The sequence below is a fragment of the Lissotriton helveticus genome, chromosome 2_2 (assembly GCF_964261635.1).
Source record: "Lissotriton helveticus chromosome 2_2, aLisHel1.1, whole genome shotgun sequence".
Taxonomy (NCBI): Eukaryota; Metazoa; Chordata; class Amphibia; order Caudata; family Salamandridae; genus Lissotriton; species Lissotriton helveticus.
This window is the reverse complement of record NC_136060.1, coordinates 295,931,957-295,951,274: the sequence shown is the minus strand read 5'-3', so window position 1 is coordinate 295,951,274 and position 19,318 is coordinate 295,931,957. Positions and strand designations below refer to the sequence as shown.

Below are 19,318 nucleotides of genomic sequence, written 5' to 3'. Positions count from 1 at the left end.
TTTTGGTATTCACAGAAGGCACTTACTCATTGATGAGTAAGTGCCTTCTGTGAATGCCAAAATGAGTAACTTACTTATTTTGAGTAACTTACTCATTTTGGTACTCACAGAAGGCACTTACTCATTGATGAGTAAGTGCCTTCTGTGAATGCCAAAATGAGTAAATTACTTATTTTGAGTAACTTATTCTTTTTGGTATTCACAGAAGGCACTTACTCATTAATCAGTAAGTGCCTTCTGTGAATACCAAAATAAGTAAGTGCCTTCTGTGCATACTAAAATGAGTAAGTGCCTTCTGTGAATACCAAAATAAGTAAGTGCCTTCTGTGCATACTAAAATGAGTAAGTGCCTTCTGTGAATACCAAAATGGTAGTACGCTTAGGATTTTGTCTTAAGTTAGTTATGTGAATCGGGCCCAAAGTTTGCAGCATCACTGTCTACTCAAATGTGATAATTGGGGTTATAGGAAGGTTGATAATGGGGACGTAAAACTGAAAGCTTCTCAGGACGTTTTTAAACTAGGCTAAAAATCACTGCTGCCAGTGCCAAATGAAGATGCATTTCAGTGGACTATGGTGGGGTTTATTCGTTGTCATTCACTGGCCTGGCAGAAAAGCAGTTCTAGCATGCATGATTCCATAACCAACAGTCCATTCCGATAGAGGAAGCACGAATTTCTCTTTGGCCTCACAATGTGTAATGATGAATATATCCTTATATCTAGGGTCAGTGTCGGACCGCTCTGGTGAGACAGCAGAAAGGCTCCAGGGTGACATAGTGTTTGGAGTCAGGGAAAGTCTGAGGGTTCAGTAACTATCAGCATCAGCCAGCATTGTAACATGCCAGAATATACTCAGAGGCATGGTCAATTCCTTTTACATACCGAGGCAATGTGAAAATCACCTGCCATATCAAGATGGAAACTGACCCTAGTAAAGGCAGCTTTTCAAACTGGAGGTAATTTATTTTATATAGTAAACTTTATATGTAAGCACATCATACCACTGTCAGGCTGTCTCAGACCATTGAAGGATATGGGATAGCCAAAGTTACGCAGGATTAGGACACATTTTAGTACAAAGGCGGCAGAATACATGGGTGATTGGACCTGCCTAAAATCTGCAGTCACCTTGTCGAGAAAATCATGTGTTTGTTGATTTAGTTGGTCAGCTTGTTGATGAGAGACCATTGCATCTATCACTCAAGGTGGTGACACATACGTTCTTCAGGGTGTTGCTGTTCGAGGAAGATAAGGTAGATAGAACCTGAAGGAAGCAGATAGGAGGACCTGATCCTAATTAAAAGTCGAGAAGTGGTAGGCCTTCAGATTACCCAATATTTAGTGAGCCTGACATTTCTGAGGTGACATCTACATTATATGGAACTCCTATGTTAAATCTGATAGCAATTGCAATTAAGAAAACCGTAGAGTTCATGTGGAAGGAACAATGCACTTACTACATGAATAGCCCAAAAGTGGGCCCCATTAAGTCTGGAATATGGCTGTTAGTAACATGTTAGAATGATTCAGTTCAGAAAAGAGAAATGTGAGGAAAATGATTTTTGCATACAGTGGTATGGGAAATGGCACGTTTTGGAAAAGTGGAGTAAATTTAAAAAGCTAGAAAAAGTAAAATGCATGAATTATCGCTGAGCTTGTGGGTTACACTCCAGGCTGGATGAATGTCCAGTCAAAACACTGAGTTGTCTTAAGTTAGTTGGCACAGAATATGATCAGTTGTTCACTCGCTCCAAACTCAAATGTTCATGGGTTACCTCAAATATGTTCAGCATCCTTTACCACTGCTCCATGCCACTAAAGAGAAAATGTGAAACAGAAAAATAATTATAATATACTCTCTTATAAATATATATTTTGACTGGATGCTATCCATAACTCACTTCTCTATTACAAAATTGTGCTTACCTACAAAAGATCATCTTTGGGAAAGTAGTACAGAGTAATACATTGCTACCACAGATCATACTTGATAAAGTAAATTAAAGTTCGCCTAGAGTCACAGCAGCTGAGTCATTGTGTTTACAGATTTGCACCAAACAATTTAACTTGTCTTTACCGCATACAATTTATCCATATATGGTTATATACCGGTATTTTATTAAAAAACGATTTCTAAATTGTTTTTAGAAACATGCCCTGAATAACACCGATATAAACCCACAAAGATCGCCTGAGTTATGTGATCTGCTCTACTAAGTGCCCAATGCACAAAACTGAAAAAAATTGGTTTTAGAGTTACTCTATTTCAAGAAAATGTCCAACATCTTGGGCGTTCAAAAACAAGTCCCCCAATATATAACTATATCGACAAGTGGAAATGCAGTAACTACAAAAGTGCACATTATTATTCAAAGTTTTTTTTTGTTTCTTCACTGCATACATATTATTCTACTTTTATAAACATCTTACACCCTAGCCACATCAATGTATAGGTTGATCATTCCCTGTTCCATTCTGAAAACACATTTACAGGAGCAACTTTTTCAGCCTGGGAAACTACGAGCAAGTGCTTGTGAATACAGACAAACCATAACTGGAATGTCGATTTCGTTGTGAGAAAAACATTTCAAGGATAAAATAAGACCATTCCTGGTTGTGAGGCAGGGGTCGGATTTTATTCACGGAGATGTATTTATTTGGGAACTTTTATTAAGATTAGGTTATTCAACAGAACTTTGTGACTCGGGCCTTAGGACACAATGTTTAGTCTTCGAAAAAGCTGTACTTTGTGGACTTTTTTGTGTCTGTTACAAATGGACAGAAAGGATAAATTAATTTCATTCCCTTCCCTCTTTGGACACCTTTTATGGTCTTGTTAAGGAAAAATACGCCAGGATAAGGCACTCTGATGAAACAGATTAAATCTAGTTATTGTAAATGACTACTTTTCTCTCCACAAAAGTGCATGAAATTAAAATGCCCTGCCTGGCTTCATCATGGCAGAAAAGTGGTGGTCATGTCTGCATTGATTGGGAAGACAGAGAGGTCAAATTCATTTGGTTTCCCAATCTCTACTAGTAAATCCTATCAGTAGTTTTTATGAGGTAAAATAATTTCTTCATCTCCTTATCCATTGACTTCCAAACAACAACAACAACAACCAACAAACACACATTCTATTTTTAAACTTACAAACAATGGTAGATGCTGAATGAGTCTATTTCATAAGCACACCTTGCAAAAGTGTTAAAACGTAAACATACTCCGTTAAGGAACCCAAACCCAATTTCACTCCTCCCAGGTTTCCTCAGCCCTTTGTCATTCTAAGCCTCTTTTCTTTACTGTGAGACATGGCGCCTGGTTGATCATTCCATGGCAATTTCCTGCAATATTTCCCAATTTCCTATTCATAATTTTGTTCTCCTCAAGAGGAGATTTCTTAATCTTTTTATGTATTCATCTTATTGCATCGGTCCTGTTTCTCTTTTTGAGTCTCATGCAGGTCCTATTGGAAATTAATTTGGTTCTTATTTTAAATTAGTTTAGGTGCCCCAGAAAGTAGCCTTTGCAGCTTTAAAATTATAAAAAATTCCACTGCTGTGCTGACGTGAAAGCACTTGTGTATTTTCTGCTCAACCTGATTTTTGCTTATGCTCTGGACTGGCATGCGTTTTTTTCCTGTTTAGAAAAGGGCAACTAGTATCCAGGAGGAAGCCGACGTTACCCTTCCCCTGCGACGGCAAAGCACAAAAACACTGTTCTTTATTACGGCCAATAACATTGCGCAACTTTAAAATCAAAATACATAGATGAGAATCTTGACCAAGCAATTGGAGTCATTAGTGACACTCTGGATACACCTGGATTAATCCGGATTCATTTAAGACTTGCAGATCTTTGATAACATCCACAAGGCGTGGCATCTTATTGAGAAAGTGCAAGGGAAAGAATTCCTGCAATACTGATCAGCCTCAATGCTGACAAGGCCTTCATGAGGGTAGATTGGAACTTTCTCAGTAGGTTTTCACCCAGTACAGCCATAGAGGAAAACACACTGAAATACAATGGGGTAAACATATCCACAGGAAGGGTCCTGGTCATTGGTACAACACCAGAAAAAGTTACCCTTCAAATAGGTATCGGAGTCCCCATTTATGTCACTTCTATTCTCTGCCAGCTAAGTCCATTCCGACACAGATCAGAGACAATTAGTGGATTTGAGAGGTGGACGTTTTTGGAAGGAAGATCACAACTGTTAAAAAAAATAATCAAAGATCGCACCTAAGGATAGGTATGTTTGGGAAGGAGAACTAGAGAGGAATGCCTTTACTCTTCACTTTCAGTATCAAATCCATTGCATATCACAATTTGGGGTGGAGTTGCATAAACTATTTCTGTTAGCTGACAATGCTTTGGAAATCCTGGTTGACCCGGAGAGCTCTCCAACTACACTAGCTAAATGATTTAATGTACTTCTAGAAGTATCAGGTCAAATGAATGTGGGGACATTTTAAATATTAAACTTGACATGCCCTAAAGAGGTGGAGGCCTCCTTGCTACAGCAATATCCCAGACACTGCAATAATTACTTGGGTGTGAAGATAGTTTTCGCTGTAGCTGACTTATTCAAAGCTGACTATCCTGTATTTAATACGGTGATGGATCAAGCCCTGATCTTTGGACTGGGTAAGAGTGGTCTGCTTAATTCAGACACTCTGTTCATCACCACCCCCTTTTCTGAATCGTTTTTGGCCACTATAGGTGTGGCAGGGTATACTCAGACATGAGTCCCTTGCTCACTGCTCCATCAGGATTCAAGCAAGCCGGGCCGACGAGGCTGAAATGCTAGAAACCGGTCCCCGGTAGCTTGTCTCCTTTCTGGTGAAGAATTGGCTTGGTAGTTTGGTCTGCCCTGTTCCCATGATGCACTGGGCCAGGGACAGACTAATTTGCATATAGCCAGGTTCTGAGCTGGGATGGGGCAGTGAGCTAAATAACGGTGATGGATCAAGCCCTGATCTTTGGACTGGGTAAGAGTGGTCTGCTTAATTCAGACACTCTGTTCATCACCACCCCCTTTTCTGAATCGTTTTTGGCCACTATAGGTGTGGCAGGGTATACTCAGACATGAGTCCCTTGCTCACTGCTCCATAAGGATTCAAGCAAGCCGGGCCGACGAGGCTGAAATGCCAGAAACCGGTCCCCGGTAGCTTGTCTCCTTTCTGGTGAAGAATTGGCTTGGTAGTTTGGTCTGCCCTGTTCCCATGATGCACTGGGCCAGGGACAGACTAATTTGCATATAGCCAGGTTCTGAGCTGGGATGGGGCAGTGAGCTAAATAACGGTGATGGATCAAGCCCTGATCTTTGGACTGGGTAAGAATGGTCTGCTTAATTCAGACACTCTGTTCATCACCACCCCCTTTTCTGAATCGTTTTTGGCCACTATAGGTGTGGCAGGGTATACTCAGACATGAGTCCCTTGCTCACTGCTCCATCAGGATTCAAGCAAGCCGGGCGGACGAGGCTGAAATGCCAGAAACCGGTCCCCGGTAGCTTGTCTCCTTTCTGGTGAAGAATTGGCTTGGTAGTTTGGTCTGCCCTGTTCCCATGATGCACTGGGCCAGGGACAGACTAATTTGCATATAGCCAGGTTCTGAGCTGGGATGGGGCAGTGAGCTAAATAACGGTGATGGATCAAGCCCTGATCTTTGGACTGGGTTAGAGTGGTCTGCTTAATTCAGACACTCTGTTCATCACCACCCCCTTTTCTGAATCGTTTTTGGCCACTATAGGTGTGGCAGGGTATACTCAGACATGAGTCCCTTGCTCACTGCTCCATCAGGATTCAAGCAAGCCGGGCCGACGAGGCTGAAATGCCAGAAACCGGTCCCCGGTAGCTTGTCTCCTTTCTGGTGAAGAATTGGCTTGGTAGTTTGGTCTGCCCTGTTCCCATGATGCACTGGGCCAGGGACAGACTAATTTGCATATAGCCAGGTTCTGAGCTGGGATGGGGCAGTGAGCTAAATAACGGTGATGGATCAAGCCCTGATCTTTGGACTGGGTAAGAGTGGTCTGCTTAATTCAGACACTCTGTTCATCACCACCCCCTTTTCTGAATCGTTTTTGGCCACTATAGGTGTGGCAGGGTATACTCAGACATGAGTCCCTTGCTCACTGCTCCATCAGGATTCAAGCAAGCCGGGCCGACGAGGCTGAAATGCCAGAAACCGGTCCCCGGTAGCTTGTCTCCTTTCTGGTGAAGAATTGGCTTGGTAGTTTGGTCTGCCCTGTTCCCATGATGCACTGGGCCAGGGACAGACTAATTTGCATATAGCCAGGTTCTGAGCTGGGATGGGGCAGTGAGCTAAATAACGGTGATGGATCAAGCCCTGATCTTTGGACTGGGTAAGAGTGGTCTGCTTAATTCAGACACTCTGTTCATCACCACCCCCTTTTCTGAATCCTGTATTTAATACAGACATACGACTGGGCCCTTTGTCCCCTTTCTTTGTCTCCTGGATAGACAGGATCAATGCCTTAAATATGGTCATTTTACCTCACGTACTATTTCTGTTTCAGACTTTGTCATTTAAAGTTGAACCTACCTTTTTTTACTCTCTGTATAGAGCAGTATACCAGTTTATATGTCACTTACCTCAACTCAAGGTGGTCTTGAAAATTATGCAAAGTGATATGATGGAAAGGGGGCTGGCAGTCCCAGGATTTCTACTTTACGATTTGGCTGTGCAATGGAAGTTATTGATTGAATGGGCCAACGTTTAAACAGACAAAATCTGGGCCAATATGAAGAAGACTCTCATGGGGCGGTCCTCTTAGGCAACTGCTTATCTAAGCATGCTGGTGTGCACCAAACTACAAGCCTGGAACATCATTACCGTAAGTTGAAGGTAATGCCTTTCCCCTCACTGTTCACTTGGATGTACTTCAACCAGCACTCCCCCCAGCCCGTTTTTACCGTCCCTTTAACAGATGGAGGGAAGTTGGGTGTAAAACTAGTATGCATATATTTCTCAAGGGTCAAATTAAATCCTCATGCAATGTGAACTAGACTGTGGGGTGAATGAGACAGAGAACGTCTTCATCATCTTCAAATATGACACTGGGTGATACTGCCCCCACATAGGTAGGTGGCAATAAGAGATAAAAGTATGTTTGAAAAACTCTTCACTTCACTTATGACCGCCAAGGGAGTCATATTCAATCTTTACAAGGACTTACTGGGCTCAAGGCCCTCATGCCAGAGCTCCTAGCATTGCAAATGGGTTGAGAACCTCAACAGATACCTTGGCGAAGGGTAATGGGAGTTGCTTTGGAGTGATGTACATGAGAGCACAGTGGATGTAGCAGATAAAAAAGTACATTATAAAGTGATCTATTACTGGCAATGCACATGTAGGCGAATATACCACGTTTCCTAGAATTAGCTCAAGGGGATGAAGAGAGTGTGGTTAGATAGGCGCCGATCTGCCTGTATTTTTGTTATGCCTGGCTCTTAGCCACTTTAGTCTGATGTGCTCAGTAAAATGACACAGGTGATTTTGGTCCAGTAAAATGACGCAGGTGAATGGACTCCCATTGCCAGCACACCCTGAGGCAGTAATGTTGGGATTTTGATGCAAGGAAGTGAGGGAGGTTGACCAGAACATATCAGCTGTTGCCACTGGGCAGCACCCTTCAACTATCAGAGAGACGTGCCTTCAGCACGAATCAACCAGAATCCTTATAGCGGATTGTATCTAAAATACCTGCTTAAAATTATGGACTACAAGTCCTCTTGTGAATCTGCAAGTTTCAGCCTTCTCTCCCAATTATTCTGTGAGCAACTGGCTATTTTTACACTACAGAAAACATAACACCACTATTAGGAAAAATGTAGCTTAGGAGTTTTGACCTTACTCCACAACATCACCGACTTCTAATTTTGCTGAAAGATATTAACTCCCACGTAGACATCTTGAACTCTTCTTTATCTTTAGGTCGTATGCAGTCTCTTTTTAAGGCTGATACAGTTCTCCTTGCCCTAAAGAAACTTTCTTTGGATCCTTGAAATATTCTTAATTACAGATCCAATTCTCTTCTATCTACAAACTGCTAAAACTTTAAATTTTAGTAGCATTTATAGCTGGTCATCTCTACACACTTCTAGGATTCAATAATATACAGCATGAGGCTGAAACCAGCTTCAGTCCCAATAGGGGCACAGAATCAATTACACTTGTACTTCTGGAGGTTCTAAACCTTGCTGTGAATGTCATCATCTTTATTCTTAAAGATCTTTCAGTCACATTTGACAAGGTTGACCACACTCTTCTTCTAAATGAACTTTGTTCAGCTGGTACTGAATGGACTGGGTTAAAGAAGTGTTTTTCCTTTTTTCCTGTAAGGACCCAAGCGAGTTGCCTTTGGTGCTCCTCTGTCCCCAATTAATCAGAGAATTTGTGATGTGAGGCAGGACATAACTCTGTCACCTTATTTATTTATTCCTTTTCTCAGAACCCTGTCTACCCATTCATATGACTTTTAACCATTTAAGTGGTCATTCCTCCAATAACCTCCAATAATCTCTCCCTTCAGCACTGTCTTTTAGATGGCAAAATCTAGATAGACCACCACTGGCTGAAACTGGACACTGACTAAACAGAAATATTGTTTACTTGTGGTATTTTTAGCCTCTGGCATCCATCTCTCCGGCCTCTTGACTTCAGACTTTGCTATAAGACTTTTGAATCTGTGAAGAGTCTTTCGATTAAAACTGACTCTAGTCTTCAAATGGACTGTCAAGTTGCCACAGTTGATCCTTCCTGTACCAATTTTTATAGGATTAATTTGCCCTTTTCTCCCACACCTTTCTGAAGAGGATTGTCGAGCTACCTTCATGGCATTTATCCGATCAAGAATGGACTGTAATGGGGCCCCTACATGTGCATTTAATCTGGTGTAATTCAGCACCTGCAGCCCACATCAAGCTGCTCATACGGTAAGCCTGGCATGCCTTGCTTTAGTTGATCAACTCCTATTCTAAAATCCTTGCAATGGCTGCCTATAAAAGCGAGCATCTCTTTCTAAGTTCTAGGAATTCTGCACTGTTCCTTCTATAGCGTGTCTCTTTTTGTTTTTTTCTACCTGCTTGGTCTACCAGCCAGCAGATTATTCCAATCTGCTAATCCACTTTTACTACTGTAACGTAGATTGCAGAAAGCTCAACTAGGGTACTGTTCCTTTTTAGTACTGGCCCCATGCTATGGAACTCTCTTTTGCTGTGTGTCAGATCGATAAGGCTCAGATCCATTTCAGGAAAGAGATAAAACACCCTTGTATTCAATAAATATCTTCTTTTCAGACACTGCTAGCAGTATACTCTTACTTTCAGCACCAAGAGACCCACTGCTTTCTAAAAATCACTAATTTTATAAGATAATAATGCACCATAGGTCTCGTTTAACTGTATTCTGAGGTGTCTAAATTCATAAACATCTTTGGGTTTGGATTTTGAAAAGGAGGTTGGTCTTTTCCAATCAGCAGATTAGCTCTTGTTGGAAGTTGGGAACAATAAATTTTTGTCCTTCTGGGCATTTACCCCTGGGTAGCAATGATGTCCTATGTGAAGCATGATCACTCTCATGTAAAGTCATACCAACTGAACTACCATCAGGTCTGTGGCTCTTGAAAACTACCACACTGTAGTTGTTATATAGCTTTTTTAGTGTGGTGTTTTTTTCTGTAGCACTACCATCAATGTGAGAGCATGGAAAGAATTTCCTAGAGATGCATTTCTAGAGAACCATAAAAATTGAAGGATTAAATTCCAAAGGAGTTTGCCTACTTGACATACAGACTCAGCCTGGTGAATACAGATGTTGGAAGTCTCATCTTAAATAGTCCTCTACTTCCAGATAGACTAGATGATTTTTAAGTCCCAGATGGCACGCTACTGCAAATATCGCGAGGGTGCAGGGTTGAAATGACTGTGACAATTTTTTTCTGATTGTTTATTCCTCCCTATACAAACTATAGACACTTTCTGCATAACTCCAATGAAAGGTTACTTCCTGGATGGCTCCAATGTAAGTAAGCACTTTAAAAAACTATAGCACATAGCCAGCTCTCTCAACAAAGGAAGAAAGGATGGATGACACGTATACAAGATAACCTTGTTGACCTTGCAAGAGGAACATGGTAAATTAATACATGTAGTCCCAGGATTATCACCTTAAGAACTAATAGTTTTCTATCTCTTCAAGCCATGGGTTCAAAAGAACTGGAGTTGAGGATATGAAAACAGAGGGGAGCATTGATGTGAATCCTTGACCAACTGTCTATCCACTTTTTATCGATGAGTGAGGAGAACAGAGGAGAAAGTAAATGTAAATCCTTGACTAACTACACACTCCTAAAATAATTATTCAATGCCAATATGCAGATCAGATTAAAAGAGGAAAAAGGCTGAGCACAAGATGGGAAGAGGCTGAGCACAGGATGGGCTTCTTGATTTGCTTTTCAGAGCTATAGCTTTTGCTTTTGATTTCTTCTCATTGTGTGGGTGGACATCCCATGTATAAGACAAATAGGATCTCCAAGGACATATATGAATGGCTTTTATAAGTATGATCTCCAGCTTGCTCCCAATATTTCAGGCTACTAACAGCTAGCTTCATTAAGTGGCATGAAAGAGTCCCCCTCCCAGTTCACTTGAAAGATGCCATAATGCTTGCCAGTTTGTAAAATACTTTGGGCCAGGTAACTTTAAAAATATAGTTTGCACTTTTTTAGACATACAGAAGGATCTATACACTTTTATAGATGAGTGAAGAGGAAAGGCAAGATAAACGAGAGGACTGTATCCAGGTAAGTCTCCAGGGGCTACTCTACAAGTGTAAGAATGAATACTGTAGATCCAGCATCTTGCATGTTTGTAGATTCTTTATAATACCATCCCCAGTCAACAGGTGTAAATCAGACACATGAATCGCTTAACTGAGATGAAGGAGCCTGCAAAATAAGCTATGTTGCACAGATGCATTCATCATAGCAATGGCTTATGTAATAAGTGTGATTTTTAAAAGTAAATAATGTGGGGCAGAGGCCACTCAATATCTAGATCACAAATCCTCTGACAATGCTTCAATCACCAGGAAGGCTTGCATTGCTGCTTTGTGCAGTGGGGCTAGCACTATCCATGATGACAGGTTATCCAGCATGACAGAAAGACAACTCTTTCTTAAATTGAAGGAGAGAAGGTAGACGATTCCAATCTGAAAGGGCTGTTACTTTTACATTTAGAGCTAAAGAAGCAACTCACAGTAAATTTATGAAACCAATCACTGCTCAGGTAGTACACCTTTTCCTAACATTTTATGTTTAGCTACTTGTTGCTGGGCAGGCCATCATTATAGTACATACATATATAAGGGAAGCTATTTAGTACAGCCCAGGCATAGTCGTGGAAATCAACCTCTAACAGGAGCTCTTTTCTCTGGTTAGGAAAGAAAAATTTAGACTTCACCACTTCAAAGTTTAAGCTTTAAGTACTAGTTACGAAGAAATCGCATTTTTCTTTGAATTGGAAACAGAACAATTATCAGGTGTACATTTTTCTCTTAGTGCTTCTTCAGTTTTGCGATCAAGCTGTACATGCAACTAGTATATCTTAGTTCTAACCATCCAGGAGGACATAGGGGCAGATTCAAGATTGACATGCTTTGCGGGTAGACATAGCAGTTCGGTAACCACAAACGTTCAAGAAAAATAACAGGCAATGCTGCTACAAAAAACTCCAAATAGTATGAAACTTTGCATTGGGCACCTACAAATTCCTTGGACGTAACACACACCATGTCTTGGCAAGTCTAGGGATGAAAGGTGCCATTACTTCTCCTCGCGTGAAGTTTAGTTAATGATTTAAGGTATTTCTGATCTTTTCAGCATAGAAAATTTGACAAAAATTTACAAAACCTGAATCAGGTGCTGAAATGAGGGTGGCCACTTCACTCCATATCAACATAAACACCATGCTTAAAATTTCAAGTCTTTTGTGTGACAGCCATATAAATGTTGGGTGTTATAACGTTAGTTTGGTTCAAATTATATAATTAAACCCAATAGCAATAATTTGTTACTGAAAAGGCCAGGACTGATCAGCTAGTTTGTGCAATGACATGGAGTGAGGTGCCACCCTACCCGAATATTACACAAGATAGTGGGTTCTTGGAACGAAGATCTTATTATCTCTGAGAAAAATGCCTTTAAAGTCTATTTGCATTATACATTTCAACAGAATGATTCTAACTTTGAAAATGTCTTTCTATGAACATTCAATGTTGCTGCATTGTAACTTTCTACAATAATACAAGAATTGTTAACATGCACATGCACTTTTCATTCTTAAACAAATGATTCTGCTAGTGGACTTGAAATCTGTAAATCATAAAGCAAAAGACCTTCAGTTAGTTGAAAGTTTATTGTACTGCTATATGTATTATGAAGTTAGAGAAATAAATAATAGAGATGCCATGCAATGCTGAAGGGCAAAATGGAAAATTATTGAAAATTTGGCATGCAGAAAAATGAGATAATTATTGAGCTAATCGATCACTACTGATATATATACCAGGGCATGCAGGCTTAACTGTTCCTTTACCTTGTCATAACAGGATTGTGAATACCATATAAATGCTCATTATGATAACTATTATTACCATTTTCCATACTGTAAAAAAATAATTACATGTAAAAATAAATACAGTACGTATTGACAAGCGATGTCACATAAAAACCAACTGTAATTACAGTGTGATCACAAAAAACAGATGGATTTGTGACTGCGTGCGCAAATACATGAGAATAAGAGATGCAAAGAAATATCATGCATATATTCTCTGTAGTATGTGACAAAATGGCCTAATATTCAAGCAAATGCCTTTATAATTAATTTTAATTAATTTCTCTATATAGTTATTACCTAATCAGATCTACTACCTGCACTAAAGGAGTGTGGCTTGTATTTCTCATCTTGAAAATAAATATGACCACAAATATACCACTTGTTACCATGCATTTAATGGGTGCATTTGGGGACAAATTACTTTCGGACATTTATAATAATTTATTACAATGTTCATTTCAATGTTACCAGTCTGGGAGTAATTCATCAAAAGTAACCACACACTCACTATTAGACTATGTATAGTGCCCTATGTAGTCTAAAAGTCTCAGACTCTCAGAGGCTAGATAATTTGATGATAAAAGGTACATATATATATCTTCACATGATGAAAGAAAATAAATAACCTAAGGAGGAGTCTGCATGCTGATGCATTGTGTGTTTAGGCTGTGTGACCATGAGTGCTTCCCGAAAGAACTCAACACCAGAAGACAGGACAGTGAAAGGAGTGTGATCTACAGCAACTCATGCTGCAAGCATGATTTTATTAATAGAGAACATTTAGGAAGGATTTTTTAAAACACACTGTCTGTTTCTGAGATCTAAGAGTAGAAAAAGGTAATGTTGTGCATAAAAATATATTTTCAAAGTTGAAATAACCCAGGAACATAAATATGTGCAACTGCACAGAACAATAAATGAGTACTCTATAAGGTTTCTAACTTGAGAATCCAAACTATGAGTAAATCTACAAAAATCATAGGCAAAAGCCAAAAATATAGCCAAAACGCAACTGCCAGGCGAACAACAGATCTTGACTACACACTGAGTGGCTGTCTACAATAGTATATAACAGACAGAAGATTTCAAAAGGTGATCTACTGAATCATCAGACAGACAAAAATAAACAAATCAAATCAAATCTCCAAATGGAGCTGCCTGAAAACCTGAATGAGGAATTAAAATCCATCTAATTCCTCGGAAGATAGTGAACGTTACGTTCTGAACAAATATTTAAGTATTCTGTACGGACATAATTCACATGCAGTAGAGACAAGAAAGAAGACACAGCAGAGAGTCATTCATGGGGGCTACGTGTGAATTGGAGAATTGTGGGATACCTAAGAATGAAACATCCTGAATGTGGGTTAACAGCTATCGAAAAGTCAAATGTGATCATGGATGGCGAAACATCTTTCAGGCCATTCAGTATGTACTACCAATATTCCAAGAACTAATTGAAGTGATGTATGGGTTTTGGGGTATACTACTGCCAGAAACGTACAATTTTCCATGACTTCAGAGGGAGTAATAAATGTTGCGATGGTGAAATGAAAAAGAGATGGCACATTTCATCTAATACTGAGAAGATATGACAACATTCTCATCCTTCATCATGTTTATAAGGCAAAAGGTAACGAAGATCACAGACATGCACTATAAACACGCAATATTATGGAAATGAAAAAAGCTAAGACTCATCCACCATGAAGTTATACGTACATTATTTTAATGGAACATCAATATTCAGTTCTATACTGATAATACCAAAGGGGAACACATTTTCAACTGAGCAAAATGAATTTAGATTTTATAATGTGATCATTACCATATCGGTGCTAATTTAACACTCCCTGAGAAGGTCAAAACAGAACACAAGAAGGACACAGTGCCAGTCAGGAATATTTAATATGGTTCCCTCTCACATTGGGAGGTGCAGACATTATTGACCTGAAGAAAAGGGTATAGAGAACAAAAGTGATGACATGAAAACCTGGCCAATAATGGAAAATGATTCTGTGGCACAAGAAGACTATGGAAAAATAACCAAGTAACATGCACTGAATGTTAGGATACGCTTTGCGAGCATTTGAGAAACAGAAAAGTCTATAAGGCTCCAACACACCAGAGAATAAAAAAGAGCTCAAAATATGGTAGGAATTAGAAATGTTAACAAACCAAAAGACTCCACAGAGATGTGGAGAGCAATGGCAAGTGGAGTAAACAACCTTGTGTAAAATACTAAAGCTATAAGCAGAAAAAGAACTGATCATATTTCTCCAGGCAGTTTTGAAGCTAGTAGCTGGAGAAGAAGTTGATATATATGTACATACAGATTTCGTTAGGCGGTATGTTAACTGTTGTGGGTGAGACAACATACTTAGCTGCCAGGAAATTGTGCACAGCATTGTGTAACACATTACTCTTCATCCTACGCTATCTAAATGTTTGACTTGTAGACTTGTTCAAATGGCTTTGGAGGTAAAAGCAGCATGTGTGTACAATTAGCAGCTACAAGATATTTGGGAAACATGCACATGCGTACAAGAAATCCTACATCGAATTGACAAGTGTTTTCAATAGTGAACACAGTTTTTTCAGATTTGGACACAGATACAAATAAAGATGTTTGAGAAAACCTTACCATCTTCATTTGGCACTATATGGTACAAATGTTGCCCATTCTATTCTTTCCACCTCACTTTGTAACAGGGTTCAGTATGCATAGTCATTTTTGCACTGGTGCTTTTTGTGCCAGCACTAAGAACACTGGCACAGGAACCACTGCCACACAAATCACCTTACTCAGAACATGGTTTGCACTACTGAACAAATGATGGGAAACTTACTTTGAACTGGTTATTAGCTCTATCAAAGGGTTTCACATGACCCTGAATACCTTCTCTGAAGAGAATGAGAAGGGAAGTAACACATGAAGGGAATGGGAGAAAACTATTCTGTAATAATGCTTGAAAGTTTTAGCTAATTCTGGACATAAACCAGCCAGAATTAGCCTACTAGCCTGCCTTTTCCTCTTATTATTCATCACTGTGGCAATATTGTGAGCATAGGGGTAAACAGAAGCATTAATATATAGTCAACACTGTATGTAAGATTGGTTTCACAGAATATGGACTGTATACCCAAATAAGCCTTACTAAAGGGCTTGCAGTTTTGTAATTATATTTATTATTTGATATGGTGGCATTTGCAGGTAAAGCCCAAATAGAATATTTGCTATAGTTGAACCACTTATTGATAGACAACCTCTAAGTCTAGTAGCGGTAACAATGTGTTGCCAGAAAGTCTATTTAATTCTTTGTTATTTTCAAGATGAGAAAATGCATTTGAGAGAAAAAATTGCAAAAACAAATGTAAAGAAACGAAAGGAACTGCTTCTATATTTAAAAAAAATATTTATAACCCCAACACCCAAGCCATATGAAAGTCTATAAATTACAGTAAAAAAATCTTACTTTTTCATGGGTACAATTTCAACACTACAAAATATAAAAAAGGAAATGGTTAATTTAAAATACTTAGTGATGCAGGAACAAGGCTTGCATGTCATGATGTCTATTTCAATGTTCATACACATGGCATTTCTAAAATTTATTTCATAAATATGGGTCCCAAAGAAAGGATTTAACCACACAATGGCATGTGAAATGATAAACACTGAAAGTATGATGTGCAAATTCGTAAATAAAAATGGTAATGAAAGTCAAAACATAGATCAACAAAATATAGTAAAAATAGTTATCATATAGTGAAATGCCAGGTTCCCGAGACGGAGGAACTGTAAGTGAAAAATTAGAAATTAGATTAAATAAAGGCTCAAAAAAACACAATAGCCAAAAGTGAATACGTCAATACAGAATAGATCAATGTAGCACAACTGTCTAATCAAGCAACAGTGTAAAAGAGAATGCGAACATGCAACAATTACACTCTCATTGTGGTTTCTCATTGTGGTTTTTGGTAGTTCCTTACAGGATATGGATTTCTAAACTGTTCTATTTGTTTCAGGGGTTGTATTATATACATAACGCTTTGCCCCAGGTTTCACGGTGGCACACACTTAAGTCTATTCGCCAAGGGCAGACTGGGAAACTACACTGTATCACAAAAGCGCTGTTCTCAGTGTAGGCACAAACACAGGCCTGCCCTGTGAACAGCACATTACTGCAAGACAGGCAGGCTGATTAAAGCCACCCATCTGTCTTTCACTGTGCAGGGAGCAATGCATCGTGCATTTGAGAGAGAAAGAGAGATCGCCCTGTAGACGGGTTCAGTGAGTAACGGTATCCGCCTGCAGTTAGGTGTCTTAATGGTCCATTGGACCCCTTTTCCCCCTCAAGAGGTGCTCTAATGTGTGGCTGTTAGTGCACCAACTCAATAAGGCTAACAATCAGTGCTCCCCCTGACAGCTGCTTTGCCTCTGTACCCATGTTTTACTTACAGCGCGGGTTCTGGGGCAAAGTCTCCAGGGAAATAAAATCCCACTGAAATCACGCTGATGCTCATTTAGCACCGACTCAATCTGTATTACAGTAGAGGCTGTGTAAGAGTCTGTGATCCCATCTGTAATACCAAAGTGCACGAGGGGTGCAGAAAGCCTGTTGCACCGCTGGGACAATTATTGTAGTTTGTGAGTGTTTGCTTTCATCTTCCTAGGAACTGATTAACCTAACATTACAAACACTACACTATGTTATGGTGCAAGCCAGTTGGTGTTTTACGTCACACAACTTTACCATCATATGGAGTAAAAGGATAAATCAATATTTAATGCAAAAGACACATGCAATATATAAAATCTGCTATTGAGATATTGAAAAAAGTGAACGTTTTGTTTGTGATCCATTAGCATATCCTGCACTGCCCTGTCAACTATTTCACATCGCCTCAAAACTAATGCAGTTTCTTAGGTAAAACATGCTTGGTTTTCAAGTAGAAATTATTTTGTTAAAGTGACTTTTTAGGCTTGACTTATTGTCTTACTATAGGATACTTACTCGTCATACACGTCTTCTGTGTCCATTCTGCGGTAGAATTTGGCCAGTTTTACAGCGAAAATGATGGCAGGAATTAAAAACATTGTTGCACCTCCCAAGCCAAACCAAAATGCATTCTAAAAATAAAGTAAAATTAATGAAAATGCATCCACAATTTTAGATTGTAAACGTATATAAAACAATTTCTCCTGAAATTAAGAGAATGACCCTGGAAACATATATTCATGAGATTGCACATGTATCTAAAAATATTTTGCATAAAGGTTTTATAGTGTGCATGCGCATGTCTATTTACTTACTAATTTATTAATTGAAAAGGTAGTAGCTCAAGAACGCATTGGTTTATTCTTTTTCAATTAAAAATGTCCTTGGCAATTTTAGAAAACATAAAACTTTACAGTCTACAAATGACGTAGATAGGTTACAGACCTTGATTAACTATTATATCGTCAGGTGTCCAAAGTGTTTAGACGTCTGTCCCTTTCAGGTGGGGCCGCAATATTGATTCCAGCCTCCCCATATTTGATTGTGCTTTTGGGGGTATCGTCTGCTTACATATATGGTTGGTTGTTATAGTCTCTAGTTGTCCATGGTAGTTTTCGCCTTGCTAGTGTTTGGGTCTTCTGGTTGCCTCCTGTTCTGTGCTATGTCTCGCTTTACCCGGGCAATCTCCAGACCCAGGAATGCTCCCTCGTATCTAGTGAGGCTCAGGTTTTCTAAAATACGAAATTGTGCCACCTGTGGTGTGATAGGAATATGTCTGTCAGGCACCTTAACCAATGTACGTCTAATCTCTTCACAGAGGCTTTAATGATACCACAGTCCCATACTGTACGGTAGAAGTCTTCCTCACCTAAACTACACTGAAGGTATCTTGAAGAGCAGTCCCTGTTCATGCACCATAATATTCACCCGTTGAAGTACACTTGGACAATGCATTTGAACTGTATAAAATGGAACCTGTGGAGCTAGTAATTCCCCCTGCTTCATAAGTGCCTCTCACCACTCTGCATATTCTAGGCTTTCTAAGCTAACCACATAGATTTGTCTGAGGATGTGACAGGTATGGGTATGAATGATCAATGACCGTATAAAGTACCAAAGAGTTCATTTTTGCCTCTTGTGGGTTAGACTCCAGTAGTTCATCTACTTCGGCAAGGCAGGGAGAGAGTGCATGCCTTGTCCAGAAGTATCAGTAAAACTGGTTTTCAAAGACGCCAAACTCCTTGTGGAGTTCATTTACAGATTCTGTGCCATTTCAGATCACTTCAGCGAGCATGTCAATATCCCCAATCTATCACACCCTTAGAAACCCTGAAAAAGCGTTTATCTTAGAAAGCTGGGTTCTAACCCCCTTCAGAGTCAGCTTCCTGTGCAACTTCAAGTTTGCCAGTATGCCTTTCTAAAGCTTGAACCCAATCTTGGCGGAGGGGAATCCAGCTCAAGAGAGGTACTTCATATAGTAAGTGTAGCAGAGATTTATCTCCCAAAGCACATTGTTCAATCATGTGGGTAGGGTCTCAGTCTGGCCATTAGAGCCAATAAATAATTACAATAAGGTGCACTGCCTGATAGTAAAGGGTAAGATCTGCCAACCCCAAATTTCCATCAAATGGGGACTTGCAACGTTTGGTTAGTAATATTCTGGCTATTC

General features: G+C 39.5%; 1 protein-coding gene across 12 annotated transcripts in view; it reads right to left on the bottom strand.

Moving 5' to 3' along the window:
- Positions 1-19,318, bottom strand: part of PROM1 (prominin 1) — a 588,333-nt gene that overhangs the window by 41,411 nt on the left and 527,604 nt on the right. For 8 of the 12 annotated variants that reach the window (XM_078678433.1, XM_078678438.1, XM_078678435.1 and 5 more), the window contains 4 exons: positions 17,665-17,780; positions 16,123-16,146; positions 12,623-12,691; positions 1,778-1,817 (listed from right to left, as the gene is read on the bottom strand). In XM_078678433.1, the coding sequence (XP_078534559.1) occupies positions 1,799-1,817; positions 12,623-12,691; positions 16,123-16,146; positions 17,665-17,780 (228 nt within the window). In that variant the 3' untranslated portion in view covers positions 1,778-1,798. The remainder of the gene's footprint in view (positions 1-1,777; positions 1,818-12,622; positions 12,692-16,122; positions 16,147-17,664; positions 17,781-19,318) is intronic. The other 4 variants (XM_078678442.1, XM_078678443.1, XM_078678445.1 and 1 more) reach the window with 2 other exon arrangements.